At 26.7% G+C, this 18949-nt stretch overlaps 1 protein-coding gene across 3 annotated transcripts in view; it reads right to left on the bottom strand.

Annotated features, from left to right (window-relative positions):
• Positions 1 to 18949, bottom strand: part of LOC124496342 (uncharacterized) — a 51871-nt gene that overhangs the window by 23614 nt on the left and 9308 nt on the right. For all 3 annotated transcript variants that reach the window (XM_075736102.1, XM_075736104.1, XM_075736103.1), the window contains exon 2: positions 18171 to 18572. In XM_075736102.1, the coding sequence (XP_075592217.1) occupies positions 18171 to 18287 (117 nt within the window). In that variant the 5' untranslated portion in view covers positions 18288 to 18572. The remainder of the gene's footprint in view (positions 1 to 18170; positions 18573 to 18949) is intronic.

Here is an 18949-nt window from a genome sequence, read left to right as displayed (position 1 = left end):
TACATACATACATAGATACATTGAAAGAGAAATCACATCAACGAAAATGATGACCAAATGACCAGATTATCTTAAAATTGTTGTTTTTTTTCTCTTTTTTTTTGCTATTTAATCATATGTGTTCATCATTATTTGATTGAATTGCATATTGGGTACATTTATTTATTCATCCATTGGTTAGGTAAAACGAGGTACAGAAAAAAAACGCACACGCACACACACAACACACAAATGCAATACAATTTCAAAAAAGAGAAAAACAACTTTAATTTGTGTTTCTAATCCATTGATACTAATAGATTGGCTACTGGTAAACATCTTTGGAAAATTAAAAATGAAAATTGATCAAAAACAAAATGAAAGTGAAACTAAATCCAACAAAAAAAATCGACTTTAAGTACAAACTTGTTGCAAATTTAATGGTATATAAATATCAAGATGTTTTTTTCCATGGATTCAAAAACCAAACAAAACAAACAACCAAAAAAAAAATTGATTTTTCATTTACAAGCGAGCCTATTTACAAACTGGTGATTTTTTTCTTGTCATTATCGAAATTAAAAGCAGATTTTGATCTGCTGTGCTCGTGGACAGCCTTGATTTTTTATATTTTTGGTATTTTTGATATAATCATCACATACCTATCAAAATACTGTGTGTGAGTGATACAAATATTTTAATGTAATGCACAGATAAATCCAAAAAAAGGACCATAATGAAAAAAAAATACTGGCTAGCTATCGATACTTGTCTGAATGAATAATATTATCATTTTCAATCTTGAATTTCATTTCTTTCACCTTTTTTTTCTCAATTGAATTGCTTAAATTCAGAACAAGTAAAAAAAAATTTCACATATCCGTGTGAGATTGTTGAATTTGAATTTTTCTATCGATAAACATACATACACACACACACACACACACACACACACATACACACATGCACTTATAGACATAGATGGAAATAGTCTGGATTCAATATAATAATCAAATAGTGTTTCTCTCATTTGCGATTCGACAAAAAAAAAACAAAACAAAACAAATAAACGTGAAAATATCTTCAAATGGACATTTGTTTGAAAGGTTTTCATTTTAATTTTTGGTTGATTGGTGTAAATTATTCAAAGAAAAACAAAAAGTTTTCTGTTGCCAGGCATAAGAATTTCATTTTATTTTTATTCAAGTTTCAAGTATAAAAATACTACGAACAACAAAAAAAATGGATCGACGATGGATCCATTTGAAACATTTAATTTTCCTCTCTCTCTCTCCCTCTGTTGTTGTTTTCACAGGACAAATAAGGATCAGGAAGATTTTGTGATTGTGTTTTATATAACGATGAAATAACTCATAAACACAACAACCATACAATGTAATATTTCATTGTTCAATCACAACAATGAAATATTTCAAGTCTGTTGACATTGAAGTTTTTTTTTAGTTGTTCCATAAAAAAAAATGGAAAAAACAAAAGAAAATTTTAAAGCCAAAAATAAAGTGATCTAGATTTTTTTTTGGAAACATACATTTGCCATTTTCCATCAACTAAAACAATAAGGAAAAAGGAACAACAGAAAATAATACGGACAATTTAAATGCAAAAAAAAAATAGAATAAAAAATGACAAACAATGTATTCGTGCATGTAGATTTCACAACACGGAACAAACAAATCAATATTTCAAAATCAATGTCTGTTGATTGGTAAAGAGAATGGGATTTGAACAATTTTTTTCCCTTTCAATTCAAATGTTTCAATTATTATAATTCAACGATAATCATTGTCAACTGTCAAATCTTGTTTTGCTTCTGCAATAATCGATTATTCATTTTCAACTACGTACAAACACGCCGAATGATTCACAATCAATCAACAGTGAAATAAAAAGAAGAAGAATTAACTAAAGAACAAAAAACCAAAATATAATTTGATTCGATTTTTTTCACTGTCAATGTCAAATATACTAATGATGAAAGTGAATAAGCGGAAAACAGCAAGATGATGAAAAAAAATTCCCCTGATTTTTTTTTTTTTTTTTTTTGATGTTTTCATTTCCATTTTCATCAATCTTATTTGTTTTTTACGTTTGTTAAATATATTGGCTATTTATATATGATAATGATGATGATTGGCAGGCACACGTTGACGTTTTGTTCAAAATCATCGAAAAACAGCATCAAATTTTACTATTGAACAAAATCAAATCGATTGATTCGATCGATCGATTGATTAATCGATCAATTCCATGAATAATAATAATAATAATAATATCTGAAAAATCTAGAAACATTGAATATATTGATAATTGAATTGTTCAGAATGACAATAATAATTGACAAAATGAATAATAGAAATGAAAAAAAAAATACTTTTCTCTATTTTCTTGCTCTCACATGAATTAAGTTTTTCAATGTCAATTATGATGATGATGATGATGATCATCATCATCATCATTTGATTTGATTATTATTGAACAAAATACAAAGAAAACATCAAAAATTTAATTTTAAAAGAAAATGGAATAAAATCGAATGTGAAGTGGTGAAAGTGAAATAGAAAAATAACAATCAATTTAACATGAAAAAAATTTCAATAACCCGACAGAAAAAAAATGTAAAAAAAACATGTATTTGCATAAACACTGTAATTATATGTCGGCTTATTATATTATTATTATGATTGTCATTTGGATATTAATCAACGTATCAAAAAAAAAATGATGTTAAATTTGAACAAAACATTGACAACAAAAACAACTGATAATCAGATAGAACAAAAAAAAAATAATCTGTGAACAAAGAAAAAAAAATTGATTCCAATTCGATTTGTCCTCGTCAATCAATCAATATATATATTGGAATCATCTTCACATTTATGATTTGGTCAAACTTCATTCAACAAATGAATGAATGAATGAATCCCACACACAAACACACACAGTTACAGCAAATACATGGGCGATTATTGAAAGTGAAAAAAAATTCATAACCAAATAATAAAAATTTCAAGATCATTTTATTTCACAAAAAAATAATAATAATAAATTTCTTGTTCCGTTCAAATTTCACATTCAACACGTGTATTTGTTATTATTATTATCATCATAATCATTATATTGTTGTTTTTTGTTATATATATCTATTATATTCTTTATATTACCACAAATCAAATAATTCAACAAATCAAATAAAGAAAAATTCGTGGTTATGGCCTACACACACATGGATGGATGGTGTTGATAATGATGTGATCGTGATCGTGAGATCTAAATTTTTTTGCTAATTTTGGAACAAAATAACAATGAAAAAAAAACGACAACGACGGATATCCCTGAAACAACGAATCATCGTCATAATGACAATCATTCAGAGAGAGAGAGAGAGAGATAAAAAAGGGCCACATACAGAGGCCATTATGTTCCAAATGCTTTTCATTGTGGAAACAAAAACTGTAAAATTATTCGTTGGAACAATTTTTAATGACAATAAAACTATTATTATATTACTGGTGACAATATTAATATTTCCTGAAGATGGACATTATTGTATTTTCAACTCCTCCATTCATGACATTTGTCATCATTTATCATCATGATTAAAAAAAATGGATATATTTTCATCTCGAATTAAAAAGCGTTGGTGTGTGTGGGTGGGCGAAATCATTTTTTTTTTTTAAATCACTTTTTCCAAATAATTACATTCTAATGGCAATGATTAACTTATTGCGAATTTGCAATAGCCTTGATACAATTTTCGATTATTATCCTCTCATCCATACAAAATGACCACAAATTATTTGATTTTTTTTTAAACTAATCATGAGCGGAAAAAATTCTTTGTAAAGATCAAGATCAAGTTTATAAATGTAATAATACATCAATTGTAAATGTACTAATGATTACCATAATTTTATACATACAATAGAGTTGATAATAATAATAATGATTAGTCGTAGGTGATTAATGTAAGCGAGAAAAAAAAGAAAAGAAAAACAATTCCTTAAGGTGTTAAAATAATCAATCAAACAAAATATGATTTAAAGGCAAAATATTAATACTAACGGCTATGATAGAGATATTCTCACAAATGATATATGTAAAGGCTGGAAAAAAATTTGCTTTTTTTGCATCATCATCATCATCATCATAATGGAAGAAAAAATTGTTCCAACAACAAATTGTATCAAATAAAAATGTATTTCACGCTTGTCTGACAGAGGAAAAAACACATTAGGGGCATTTTATACATTGAATACACATCCATCATTATGGATGTTGATGATGATCATCACGTCATTTTCATCGGATATCCATCATGAATTTTTTTCAAAAAAAAAATGAAAAAAAAATAAAATTGTACTACCAATTTTGAATATCACACAATGAGGCCTTGAAACTCTTTTGTTCTTCTCTATGTCGTGTGATGATGATGATGATGATGGTCGCCAATCATCATCATCATCAACAATTTTCATTTTATAAATGTCCATTTTTGGGAACCTTGTTATACATACATACAAATGTATGCACAAACACACACACACACATAAATATTACTTGTTTCAGTAGTTAATGTTATTTTATGATGATGATGATGATTACAATCCAAATGAGAGGGAGAGCGATAGAGAGAGAGATGGTCAGCAACAAGTATGTACGTGTGTGTGTGGCCTATTGATCATTTTCGATATGTCCATGATGACAATAATAATGATTTCATATAATGAATCAAAAAAAAAACTAAATCATTCTTTTTCATTCATGAGAATGTCACAATGAAAATATTTTGAAAAATTATCATGTCGAAATAATGGATATTATCATCATCATCGTCGTGAAGAATTCCTATTTATAATGTATGGCCATAATAAGTGTTGTGACAATATGGATCATTTTATTCGACAATGTCGACATTTTTTATTCCAGTCTATGTGTGTCTGGTTTTGTTTCCTACCTTCATAAATAAACAATTAGATCATAGTCATTGAATGCTTCCTTTTTCTACCTACACACCGAACACATAAATACACAGTTTTAATTTTTTTTTTTTTTTTTTTTTTTTTGAAATAAAATACATTCAAAGTAAATGATTTAAATATATCATGATGATGATAAAAAGTAAACAGAGTATGAAACAATCTAAATCAAGGATAACTAAAGAACAAATTAAACAAACAAGAAAAAAATCCTAATCCACTATATTAGACTTCACTGTAGATTTGATAAATTTTTTTTTATAATTTAGCTTAAAAAAAACACGTGTAGTGGACAAAACAGAAAAAAAACACGTGATAATCACGTTTTATAATTTTTTAACATATAAATAGCGCAAGGTTATTCTATTCACTTTTTACATTAAACAAACAAAAGTCTCTTCCTTTTTTCTGTTGTTGTTGTTGTTGTTGTTGTTTTAAAATGATTTTAATTTTTCAAGAAAAAAAAAATCTCCAAGCAAAAGTAATTATACTGTATATATGAAAGATAGATTAAGATATGACCTGGGCAGTAATAATAATAACAATATGACAAGTTATCGGTTTCCTTATGAGAAATTTTTACTTTTATTTACTAAAAATGATAATCCGTAAACGACAACAACAACAACAATAATAACAACAGTTGTCCGGATAAATGAAATGTCTATAAATTGAATGGATTTACATGATGTAGAGTAATTAAAAAAAAATAAATAAATAAACACATGTACACATAGCATAATTATCAAAATTTTTAAATTTAAATATCTTTCATTCATGAAAGAAAAAAATCAACCTTGAAAAATCAAAATTCAGATTATAACACATTGAAATAAAATTTGACAATTTCTATGCAAGTGTATTTGTCATTTATTTCACTAGTTGGTGATCAGATCAACAATAATTTTAAATAAAAAAAAATAATAATAATAAATCTTAACAACGATAAATATGACGAGTGAAATGAAAAGTTTTTTCTTTTTTCATTTTTTTTTAAAGTTTTGGAATTAATCATACAACAAACAGATGGGCACGCACAGAAGCCATCATCATCATCATCATCATGATCAGCTATCGTCGAATATACAACATTGATTACTTGATGAAAATATTGTGATCCAGAAAAGAACGAAAAAAAATCTTGAGAAAATTATAAACGAAAAAAAAAATTTGAAAAAAAGCGAAAGAAAAAGATTACCTTGAGAACATGAATGAATGGAAAATTCATCATCATCATCATCATGTTATTTGGACATTTCAAATGGAAAAATTAAAGATGGCACACAAACACACAACACGCAATTCCATGTCAACCTCTTTTTTCTTTTTCTTTTTCATTTCATTTTCATTTTTTATTTTTGATCTAAATACACACACAAAAAAAATGTATCTCCTATTTCATTTCAACGAACGAATAAACAAATGAAATCAAATTATAATGAATATATATATGATTTTGTCTCTTCACAAACACAAACACAACACAATTCATGTCATCAAAAAAGATCTGTTACATTTCCAATTTGACACATATATATTCAAATTCAAATTCAAATTTTTTTTTCTACCTAGACAGAAAACAGATTCAAATCAATAGACAGAAAAAAATATACACATGGGTGCCATTGAAACAATGAATTAAACAGGTAGAAGAAAATATATGTAGTGGAACAACAACAACAACAACAACAAAAAAACTCATTCCAAAACAAGAACGTTATATTCCATAAATCAGCAAATTTGGAGATCTGTTTTGTACAAAAAAAAATCATTAAATAATGACAAGCGCCCAAACACAAACAATGATGATGATGATGATAATAATAATCAACAAAGAAAAAAAAACAAACGAATAATTAAATTGAAATCAACATGTCATCATCATCATCATCATCATCAGCACTATTAAACACTACCACATGTGATGAACACCTTCTTATATATGAAAGAAAATTTGCTTTCCCCCCATCCCCTCAGTTCTTCCTTATGAATGGATATTTATATTTCTACCACCATCATGCAGGCACAAATACACAAGTTGTGATATACTGAGCCGAATCAAATCATGAGACAGAATACTGAAAGGTGATGATCAGAACAAAACAAAACAACAACAACAAAAAAAAAGTCATAAGTGAATCAACAATAATAATAAATAATAAATCATTTCCGACATTTCGATTACCGATTAATTTGCCAATACATACATTCAATCATTGATAATACTTCCGTTTATTAACGGAAATTAATCAATCAAAATAAAAATAAAAAAATTAAAATATTTTGGGCAATCAATTTCATCTTTTGTTACGGTGTTAAATGAATTATTATTATTGTCCAAACGTATTGTGTATTGATATCATCATCATCATCATCATTATAATTTAATCGCAATCAAGATTTTTTTTCAATGATAAACTAAAGATGAATTTGACAGTCCAAATAATAATAATAAAAAAATTGAAAATTTGAAATTAAATCAAATAAGATCATCAATGTAGATTTTTGCAAATGTTTTCAAACATTCAACAATGATGGATGTTTAAGAAGATCATTATCGTCATTACATGCACACACGCACACACACACACACGTATCGTATTTGATTCCCCATAACAGATGATCAAAGAAAAAAAACAATAAACAATGATCATGATGAATTGGATCCAAGAAACAAAAAAATTTAATTTTCAAATAAAAACAAAAACAAAAAAAAATTAGATGACAGACGTGGCCACATATTGTCTTTTTTTTCTCTCCAAATCATTCTGGAAAAAAATAAGTGGATTATAAAAACGAGGAAAAACAAGAATAAAGGCCACCGTAATATTTACTTAAACAAACAGAAAACAGAAATAACCATATAGACTTACAATTACCATTTCAGGTGTGAAGAAAATATTATACTTCCAGGATATAAAGTTTTGTTTGACCTATGTATTTCGTGACAATTGATAATGTCAAATTATGAACAAAACAACACAACATCCAAGGATCATCATCATCATTAATACCATTTTACATTATTTCATATGGCAAGACACACACACACACGTGCATAGTGCAAGCTTTATCCGAACCATATTTAGACCTGATATTTTTTTCCTGATCTGTCTGAAGTGTCAAAATATGATGAAACACAAATGAAAATGAAACTGATAATTAAAATTTAAACGATTAAATTAAATAAGAATTTTTCAAGGAAAAATTCCAAATTAAAGTTTTCATTAATACGATTCTTTCTTCTTTGAAAGAAAAAAAAATTTATAATCAATTTTCAATGGCCAACAGTGTAATAGAAATTTAAATATTACATCAATAAGTTGTCAAAATCGTTGATGAGATGAAGATGAATGATGATCCAGAAAAAAATGTTTCATGATTAAATGCAAAACACAAACATTAACACAGGTTTGATAAGTGGACGATTTATGGTAAAATAATATCACAGACAGACAACTTGATAATCATAAAGATGAAAATAACGAATAAATGCTAGAAAATGAAGATCTCATCAACTAAAAATTTGTGGTAGAAATATGTGTACGATATGATAAAATAAGAAATGTGATGATGTACGAATCTAGAAAAAACTAGATCATATCAGAATAATTAAAAACTTTCTGATGAAAAGCAAAATCTATGCATAATATATTAATTTCTACATAGAAAACCATAAACGATGATGATGAGATCAAAATGTTTTACTCGATATAATTCAAGTCGTGTGCGAGTATATTACAAAACGCAAAATAGAATGGCTTAGTTTATGGCCAGGTAAATCAGATTTCATCGTTTTTTTTCTAATGATGATGATCTAAACCCTTTTATAACTAACCGTAGCAAAAAAAAAACAACAACAAAACAAAGATCACATAATGATTTCAGATTTTTTCCACTTACTTCCATCCCATAAGTGTACATTTCATGAATATTAATCGAGCAATAACCATAATGATAATAGATTCCAATAAATGAATGAAAGAAAAAAAAAGATTCACCTTAATTCATTGCAAAAAAAAGTAACAACGTTAACCACTTTTTGAATCATAATATAAAAAAAATCAATCAGGTTAATGTGATGCATTTTCAAAAGTAACAAGAAAAATTGATTTTTAAACTAATCGTACGATGACACTCAAAATAGAAATTATCATCAAAAGTCCTAATTGAATAAAAAAATTTTTTTTCTCATTTTAACAATGTAACAATCTTGATTTCATTTCCAGCTAATAAAAAAAACATCATAAGATTCGGTAAATGACAATAAATATCCAAGGACAACATAACCAAACACCACATATGGATCAACCATAATAATGTCACAACCTGATTTATGTTTGTTTGATGTGAATTAAACCAGCCATAACAATTACCGAAACCAACAACAACAAAAAGGACAGCGCATATTTGCATTCATGATTATTATTATTATTATTACACATTAACATCATGAATGAAGATCCAAATGAATTAAATCATGATGATGATGATGATGAAATACAATGTACGCCATCGTAAATATATGTCGCCTACATTCATCAAACACAAAGAGATAGGTTGAGAGTGAAAACAATTTAAATCAAAAAAGGCTCAAAAATCATTCAAAATAATATGCACACAACAACAAAAAAAAACATAATCTACATTCATTTTATTTCCATTCATTACAGTAATTTAGTGTTGTATGAATAAAAACAAAAAAAAGTGAAAAAAAAAGAATTAAAATGAAAATCAACAAAGCACATAAATCATAAAAAAACAAAAAACAAACAAAAGTCAAAAGAGAGAGAGAATGTGTTCCATTCATTCGGAATGAATCGGAAAATGTGATCATTGGATTTAGGATCAAATGTGGATTTTCAAAACCACAAATAAGCTTCTGGTAATAGTAATAATAATGATGCGGTTTACCATCATCATCATCATCATAATCATCATTTTTTTCTCACTATTCAATTGGTGTGATGAAAACACCTTTTCGTCGAAATAAACAAACAAAAACAAAACATCTGGATCATCATCATACCATTTTTGTTCAAATATAAATTATAAAAATGAAATTATGATTATGTTGAGGAAAAACAATGGATTTTTCGTTCCAAATGGAACATAAATAATTGAAAAAAAAACAAAAACGAAAGGTAATCATTGTAATAAATAAAAATAAAAATGGAGATGAAAACGAAAAAAAAATCTCAGAAGCTGAATCCTTTCAGCGTTTTTAGTAAGAGAGAAAAACATAAACACACACACACACACACATACACACACAATTGACATGTCGAATAAATCCAAATTCAGTCAAAATAAAATGAAAAAAAGTATAACACACACACACACGCACACGTGCATCAATTTTCATCGTTAAAAAACATTTATGGAAATGCCGATTTCATTGGTAAAATAAAGTTCTTTTCTTTATTTTATCCTTGATTTGTTCATTTATGCATTAAAGATGCGTAGAGGAAATTGATGAGGCAAGACAACAGAGCAAAAAAAAATTTCGTAAAAAAATTGTAACAACGACTGACTGTAAAGTAAAAAATCGATTGAAGCAATCTGGTAATGAGAGAAGAAAAAGCAGCTATTCATTGGAAAAGAATTCCATTGTCGATCTTTGGTATCATTATTAAATATAGCAACGAAAACATCGATAATGGGTCAACCTTAAGTAACAAATGCAAAAAATATTATTTCATAAGATAATTTGCATGTACCCACGAGTGTTTGGTGGGGATTGATGATGAAAACCGCAAGATTGCTTTCTCTATTAAAATTCAAAAAAACGAAATAAAACCTAAACCTAAAATCTAGTAAATGTAGACACATAGAGAAAGAGAAAAAAAACGACATAATGATAATGATGAAATAAATTCTTTTTTCTTTTTTTTTTGTTCTGAGACATTCACATGGGAATTGACAACACTCTTCATACATACATACATTCTGTTTGGTCTTTTTTTTTTGTTCTTGTTGATGATGATGATGGAAAGATGACACATAGATTAGATACAGTTTTTTTTTGAATTTTATTACATTATTACTATTAATCACATTATCATTATCATTTAAATTAATTGTTGTTGTTGTTGTTGTTGTTGTTGAAAATAATAATAATAATATCATAATCACAGAATGGATCATTTGTTTTTTTTCTGTTGAGAGATTCAATTCACACTATCAAAGATGTGAAATCAACTAGAATTTCTTTTGCGGTTATGTGTACACATGTATGTATATATACAATGTGTTCATAATTTCGTTATGTTTTTATATATAAAAATGTTTCTAGAGTGAAATAGATCGACAAAATTAAGAGAGAAAAGACAAAAATTCTCACCATTATTATTAGCATAAGATGCAACAAATTACTGCCAAGAAAACCACACACACACACACACACACACACAGTTATATATCTTATGATATGATGATGACATTTTTCATTTGTTCATTTTTATTTAGAAATAAAAGTGTTAATATAATTATGAAATTGGAATGAATCAGATTTTTTTTTCTGTTCTGTTCTGAATTTCATATAAAATAAAAACATACATTTGGAATGATAACGATGAAGATGTCATAAATATATATCGTGGAAATTGGAGTGGTTCATTTTCTTTCATTTTTGTTTTGTTTTGAAACTGTCTACACACACACACTTAGCCAACAGACAAAATTATCAATACTAAATAATCACAATTAACACTAGTGGAAATAATAAAATAAATGGATCCATTTATTATGTGGAAATTTTTCAGCAAAAAAAAAAAAAACAATTAAGATTTCTCATCATTGAATTAAACTATTTCAGTCAAATCATCAACGGTTTTTTGTTGTTGTTGTTGTTGATAAGATATAAATCAATATGTGAATCAGAAAACATAAAAATCTTCACATGTCAGACATCAATCAGGTAGCTTGAAATTTTTTTTTCTACACTCATCCATCATTTCAGCTAAAACAATCGACAATAATTTTTTCTTGAAACCACAAAAAAAAGTTTTTAAGAAAATCGATGCAAAAAAAAACAGAAAATTAAGTGGATCATCGATCGTCATGTAAAAACCAAAAGCAAAAAAAAAAACAACAACAACAACAAGGCCACCATTTTATATTTACGTAATATTTAGATAAGAATGTCAAGAGTTCTTTTTTTTCCAAGTTGATCCATTATTATATTATTATTATTGATCTTAATGGAGATATTTGTCTTTGATGTTATGTGTGTGTGTGTTGAAAAGAATCATCGAAAACAGGTAAAAACAAAGTGAAACAGTTTTTTTTTGGTCAATTAGCGCATCAAAGAAAAAAAATCAATTTCAATATTCTAGCCTTCATCATTTTTGTTCTAATATACACACACATCATCATCAAGTGTCAAGTGTTGAACAATTATTATTTCTATTAAAATTTTTCCATGTTATGAAGTGGTGAAAAACAATTAGGCTCATTTTGTCCAGAAAAAAAATTGTTTCAAAATCCATCCGATATTTAGGGCTGAATTTTTTTTTGTTGTTTTTATCGAATGATGGCAATTAAATAGACTGTATACGTTTTCTTACATAAAAAAGACAACCTTAAATGAAAAACAAACAACAGAAAATGAAACTCTTTTTTTCTGTTGCATAGGATTAGTATATATTGTGTTTGAATATTCAAAAAGTTTGAAATGATGATGATGATGATAATAATAATAAAGCTATTTAAATGAAATGATGGGTGCGATTTTGCCTTTTTTTTGCTTCAATAAAATGCAAAAGTCTAGCAGTTAGACAATGAAATTGCTTCAGCTTTAAAAATTTGATGAAAACAAAAATGAAGAAGACAATCCCGGCGATACAATTATTTTTATATTTTATTAACTAGGTGATATTTTTTATTTTTGTATTCAAAAAAAAAATTAGGAAAGCCGATGATCAGATGCTACAAAAAAAAGAGCGAAAAAAAAATCAAAATAATAATGACATGAAAATGCAATTGCAAAATAAAAAAAAAATGGAATAAAAATCCAATAGCCAACAGTAGTAGCGATAATCAACAAAAAAAAACAATCAAAAAACAAATGTGCTCAACAACAACAGCAAATGATAGCATGATGATGATATGGTAGCAGATTGATGAAAAGAAATGGCCGTAAAATATAAAGCATTTTAACAAATCATAAAATCAGTGGAAAAAAAATGAAAGCAACAAATTAGCATACATAAAGCTGCTCGAAAAAAAAGAAGAAATAATAAGCTCATGATGACACGCAAAAGGATTGTAAAATAATATATAACAATATATTCAATGCTGTTGTATAATAGAAACAAAATAGATGCTAAATGATACGATATGATTATTATTTTATTTGTTTGGAATGAATGAAATGAATTTGAAACATTTTTTTTGTGAACAAACCAGTTGCTAAGCATCACCTGTTGGTTATTTAAGATTTTTCTTGATTTTCTTCTTCGTTATAAAAAAACCAGAATCTTTGAATGTCACAAAAATTATGGATGTACCATAGAAAAAATAACATATCTTAATATCATTTATTAAAGGTCACATTTTTCATTTAAATAAAAAAAATGCTCATCGAAAAAATTCATAACATAATTCAAAACGGAAACAAATTCAAATCAATCATAGATTCATCGTTTTTTATTTTGCTCCTTTTTTTCTTCATACAATAAATTTTACCATATGATGATGATGATGAAAATTATCAACAAATTATCACTATACAGAGAAAGCAAATGTAGATTGTATAGAAAAGATTACAAAATAATGATAATCATCATCATACTTATCACATTTACATTAAGTTGAATGCTAAAAAAAATTAAGATGATAATGACCATAACATTATAATCATCGTCATTTTTTTCCCTTCCCTTCACATGTTCTGATCCAAATATCTCTCAGGTGAAAAAAAAGCTTTATAAGATAAAATATGACATGAACTGAATTTAGCTGAAAATAATTGGAACATTCGAATAAAATACACCAGAAAATCCATAATCATTTAATAAATCAATTATCACTATCAAGGAAGAGCGGGCAAAAAATAGATTGGCTATGATTTTTTGAAAGAAAAATATGAATGAATCATATATGGATGATCATAATCATCTAGATCAATTTAAAATGATAATGATGATCAATGTCATAGAAAAAATGAACTAAAATTTAAAACTTTGTTCTTCTAGTAAATGAAAGAATATTAAAAAAAGTCTCGCTTTCAGCAACAAAAATTCATATTTAAGACGATTAAAAGAAAACAACAGCGGTAGAAAAAATATTGTGACAATGGTCAACAATGATGATGATACCCTAAATAGCAACAATACGAAAAAGACAATAGAAACTGTATGGACAAAATCCCTAATGTTATGAAAATAAGCCTAGCTTGAATCGTGGCAACCTTGAGTACATTTTTTTTTATTAAAAACTAGCCTAAACAAACATTGATATACGGAAAAAAAATTAAAACAAATGTAAAAGAACAAAATTGCATACCTGCCGACTTTATTTTTTTTCCTTTGTGTATGTGTGTCTTTTGTCATTGCCCGAATTATAGAATTTAAATGAAAATTAATCCTAAAGTCATTTGAGACCTCGAAAAGAATCATAGCAGAAAAATAAAATTCAAAATCAGGAGGTAATTGAGCGCAACACTGAATATATGAGGAGAAGAATGAGATCAAACTCAGAGGTAAAAGTTTAGCTTAGCATTGTGTCTGAGGAAAAACTTTCGATTTTGTAGGTAAATTGAATTTTTTCAGTGGTGCATTTAATCAGGTAAAAATCAACTAATAAAAAAAACAAACTAAGGAATCGCAATCGCTTTGTGAGCATTACAGGTACAAAAACTAAATCAATAATAAGAATAATAATGTGGAAAAAGTGAGAGGGAAAAATAAATTATTAATAATGACAATGAACAACTGAACATCAATTGAATTTCAAGTGGATTTCTAATCATTTACTATGAAATGAGATGAAATAGTGATGGTGAAAGGGGAAAATGTAGAAATCGAAAAATCATTTTCTTTTATCCATCAACATCCATACATGATTATGGATTGTCTATCTGCAAAAAAAAAAAATCATTGTATTTGATGATATATGTGCGTGTGCACTATGGATGTTTGTTTGTTTGTTTGTTGAATGATGATGATGATGATGATGATGACAAATCAAGGTTAAATCGTGATGACGATTAGTGATATTTTGTCTATATTTATTTATTTACGTACATTCCATATACAGAAACTATTCCTAATCAAGAGAGATAGAGAGAAGATGAAAATTCGTAAATTCAATTTTGATTTTCATCTAATCTTTTTTTTCTCAACATTAGACTATTGTTCGTAGAAAATTCGTTGTTGTTGTTGTTGTTGTCTAAACAACGAAAAAAAAAGTTTATCCAATAATTGAAAATGAAATTATTTTTTTCCAAATATTAATCTCTTCGGCTCGCTTTTGTGTAATCCAATACAATTTATTGATAAATTCAATAACACAATATAGTGATGATTGATTGAATGACAAACAAATCAATCAAATTGATTTTGGATTTTTTTTTCTTGTTGAAACTATTATCATTATTCAAAATAAAAAAATTCTTATTCAGCCTAGTGTAAAATTAAGAATGACAATAAAGATGATAGATAGGAAAATACCGGAACTGTAAAACAAATCAATAATAATGAAAATAACCATATTATGGATATTAAATTCAACAGGTTGTATGTATATGGTTGTTATGATTTTATGCAATGATCGAGTTATGTACGACACACAGCGACACACACATACACACAAAATATGATAATCAGCATCAATTAATCTAAATCACGAATTCATCAGACACTATTCATAAATAGAAACATATAAATTGTATTATTCTCATTTTTTCCCATTAAAATAGGATGAACAGATTTTGGTATCTAGGCTGTTGGAATCTATTGGAATTTTATGTGTCTGTGTGTGTATGTGTGTGTTCCTCATGGTAAAGCCACCATAACGATCACACGTACAGTATATGAAAAAAAAGAATGATTATAATATTAACAAAATTAGTTACAAAAAAAAAAGGATGTGTGTCACCAAAATGATGAACCAGATTAGACATGGAACACACACACACAAAAATGTATCTCTATGGAATTCAATTGTGAATACTATGGCTATATATGTTTCAGGGATAATAAACATTATCAACATCATCAACAAAAAACAACAACAACATTCGATATTTGTATATATAAATTAGAACGACGACAACAAAATCACTCCAAAAAAAAAAATTCAAGTCAATCCATAACAATTGATGGTATTTGATGTAAAAACAATACCAATTGAATGTTATTGCATCGGCATTTATTATCTTTGTTTGTATAGGAAAAAAAATTATTCTCATGAAATGATTTGACACATAACAAACCAATTAATGCTATACGAACAAGAAAAAAAAACATTTGAATATTCATATGATGATATGATTGAATGAATTAATTGAAATCCATCTCATTTAATCACGAGTTTTTTTTCTATTGTAGTAATTAACATATAGTAATTACAATTAAAATTATAATAACAAGAAACAACAATTGAATACAAAAACCCTTAAAATTGGATCAAACAAAAACAAATACATTAGAATGTCTGTCCAGATATGACAGACACAATGGTCAAAAAAAAAATAGATGAAGACGATTGAAGTACAAACAGGAAAATTCATCCACAGGATCATTATTAACCACTAGAAATATATAATTTATAATTGAAAGTTCAACAACAGGCATCACAGGAATAGGAAAAGAAAAAATTAATCCAAATGACAAGACAAAATAACAAGCGATCGAAAAATTAATACAACAACCATAGACAAATTTGATAAATTGATCTAGATTATGTTATCTATTTTGCTCCTGTTGTTGTTACTATGAGAAATGATCGAATTTTTAGACATGTTAGTGTAGAGATGGACCAAATATAATATGATATGATTCGAATGAAATGATTAATAATTTGCATTGAAATATGATGATCATCTCCATCATACATGAATAGACAAGGCAACAAAACAAAAACAAAACAAAAAAAAACAAATGAAATCTTCTTATATTGATTTATTTGATTACTGGTTGGTTTGCTGACCAATTGGTCAAGAAAGAGAGAGGAAAAAAAGGTGATTCGCTCCCATTCTTTCAATTCATTTTTTTTCTCGATCATCAGATATACAATTAATCAATTATCAAAAAAAAAAATATACCTAGATTATTATTACACAGTACGAAAAACAAACCACCACCACCAACAACAATCGTGATTAGTATTGTGGTTGGTGCATCACAACAACTAGAAATCATCATCATCATCATCATTGATTCAATCAAGATTTACCAAGATTTATTTAAACCTTGAATGAATTTGATACAGGTATGTAAAGGAAAAATAAACAAATAAATATAACAGCTAAGCTACAATGAACAAAAACAATGACAAACCTATCCTTTTTGATATATCAAAAATCATTTTCAAATATTCAATTTTGACTTATATATTATATTATTGATCGATTGCCAAAGTTTTGTTTGTTTCACAAATTTTGTTTAAATAATAATCAAAGTTTGCCATTTCTTTTGAATAATTTCATATTTCAAGCCGGTAATCGCCTTCATCATCATTGAAATCGAGATCATAGAAATACACCCAAACCACAAAAAAAACAATAACGATATCGAAAAATGATTTATGACACAAATTTTATTTGAGGATTTGAAATCAATTTTTTTTTGTTTTTTTTTTCATTTCAAATTCAACTTATTAATCATTATCCTCGTTTTTTTAATATTTATCTAAAAAAGCCTAACAGATGAATGTGTTGAAAAATTGAAATGAAAAAGAAAATAATCTACAAAATACAGAAAAACAAATTCTTAAAGTGACAACTATACAAATGCTAAGATAATATCGATTCATCCAAGTGAGGTAGCACCTGTTAGATTTATCTTCAAAAAAAAATTCGAAATAAATAAAGGAGCGTGACAGACACACTTTCGTAATTGAAAAGGTTTTTTAGAAAAAAAAATCCGATTTAAATACGAAATTTAGTCTGGCAAAAAAACAAATATAATATAAACGGAATAAAATCACAAAACAATAATAATAATAAAAATTAAATTCAAAAACACTTACCTTACATCCTTCACAGGTGAATGCACCAAAATGATAACCGGCGGCAGGTTCACCGCAAACTTTACACAATTGATTCATGATAAGACGATCGGTTTCATTCATAGATGTTGGTTTCATCTATTTTATATTTTATATAAATCGAATGGCTTCACAATAAAAAAAACAAAAATTATAAAAATAGAAATAGATTTTTTTTCTGATGATTTCGGATGACCAGATAGCACAGCAAAAAAAAACAAAAACAATAGCGATGTTAATGTGTGAAGCAACAAGTTTGACTTTTGACTTTTGAATTTTTGTAACAAGTAATAAAACCGATGACAGAGTTATTTTTTTCAGGGTAAAATCACAGTATATAAAGATGATGATGAAGAGAAGAAAAAAAATTCCAAATAATGCAATCTAGAATTGAACATAAAAGAGAAAAAAAAATTATTAAATTAAATTAGAGTTATTATTATCAGTATGTGATTAATAGCAAAGGGGTCTACATTAGTATATTTGATTCATAAATTTACAATAATAATGTACTAGATATGGAATGAAAGAGTTTTTTTTCAGCCAAAGAAAACCAATATCAATCAATTAATCAATATGATTTACATTTTTTTTTCTCATATCTTATGGATAATATCAGTAGAAATTGAAATAGAGATTGTGCGATAATTTTCAAAATAATAATCAAATTAGAGCATTGACGTTTATTTATTTATTTATATGCTATCAAACACCAGAGAGAAAAATAAAGGAAATCAAAAAAAAAAAAAAATAAAGTAATG

This window comes from Dermatophagoides farinae, chromosome 2 (assembly GCF_024713945.1).
Source record: "Dermatophagoides farinae isolate YC_2012a chromosome 2, ASM2471394v1, whole genome shotgun sequence".
Lineage (NCBI taxonomy): Eukaryota > Metazoa > Arthropoda > Arachnida > Sarcoptiformes > Pyroglyphidae > Dermatophagoides > Dermatophagoides farinae.
Note: the sequence above shows the minus strand (reverse complement) of the source record. Positions and strands in the feature narration are given on the sequence as shown.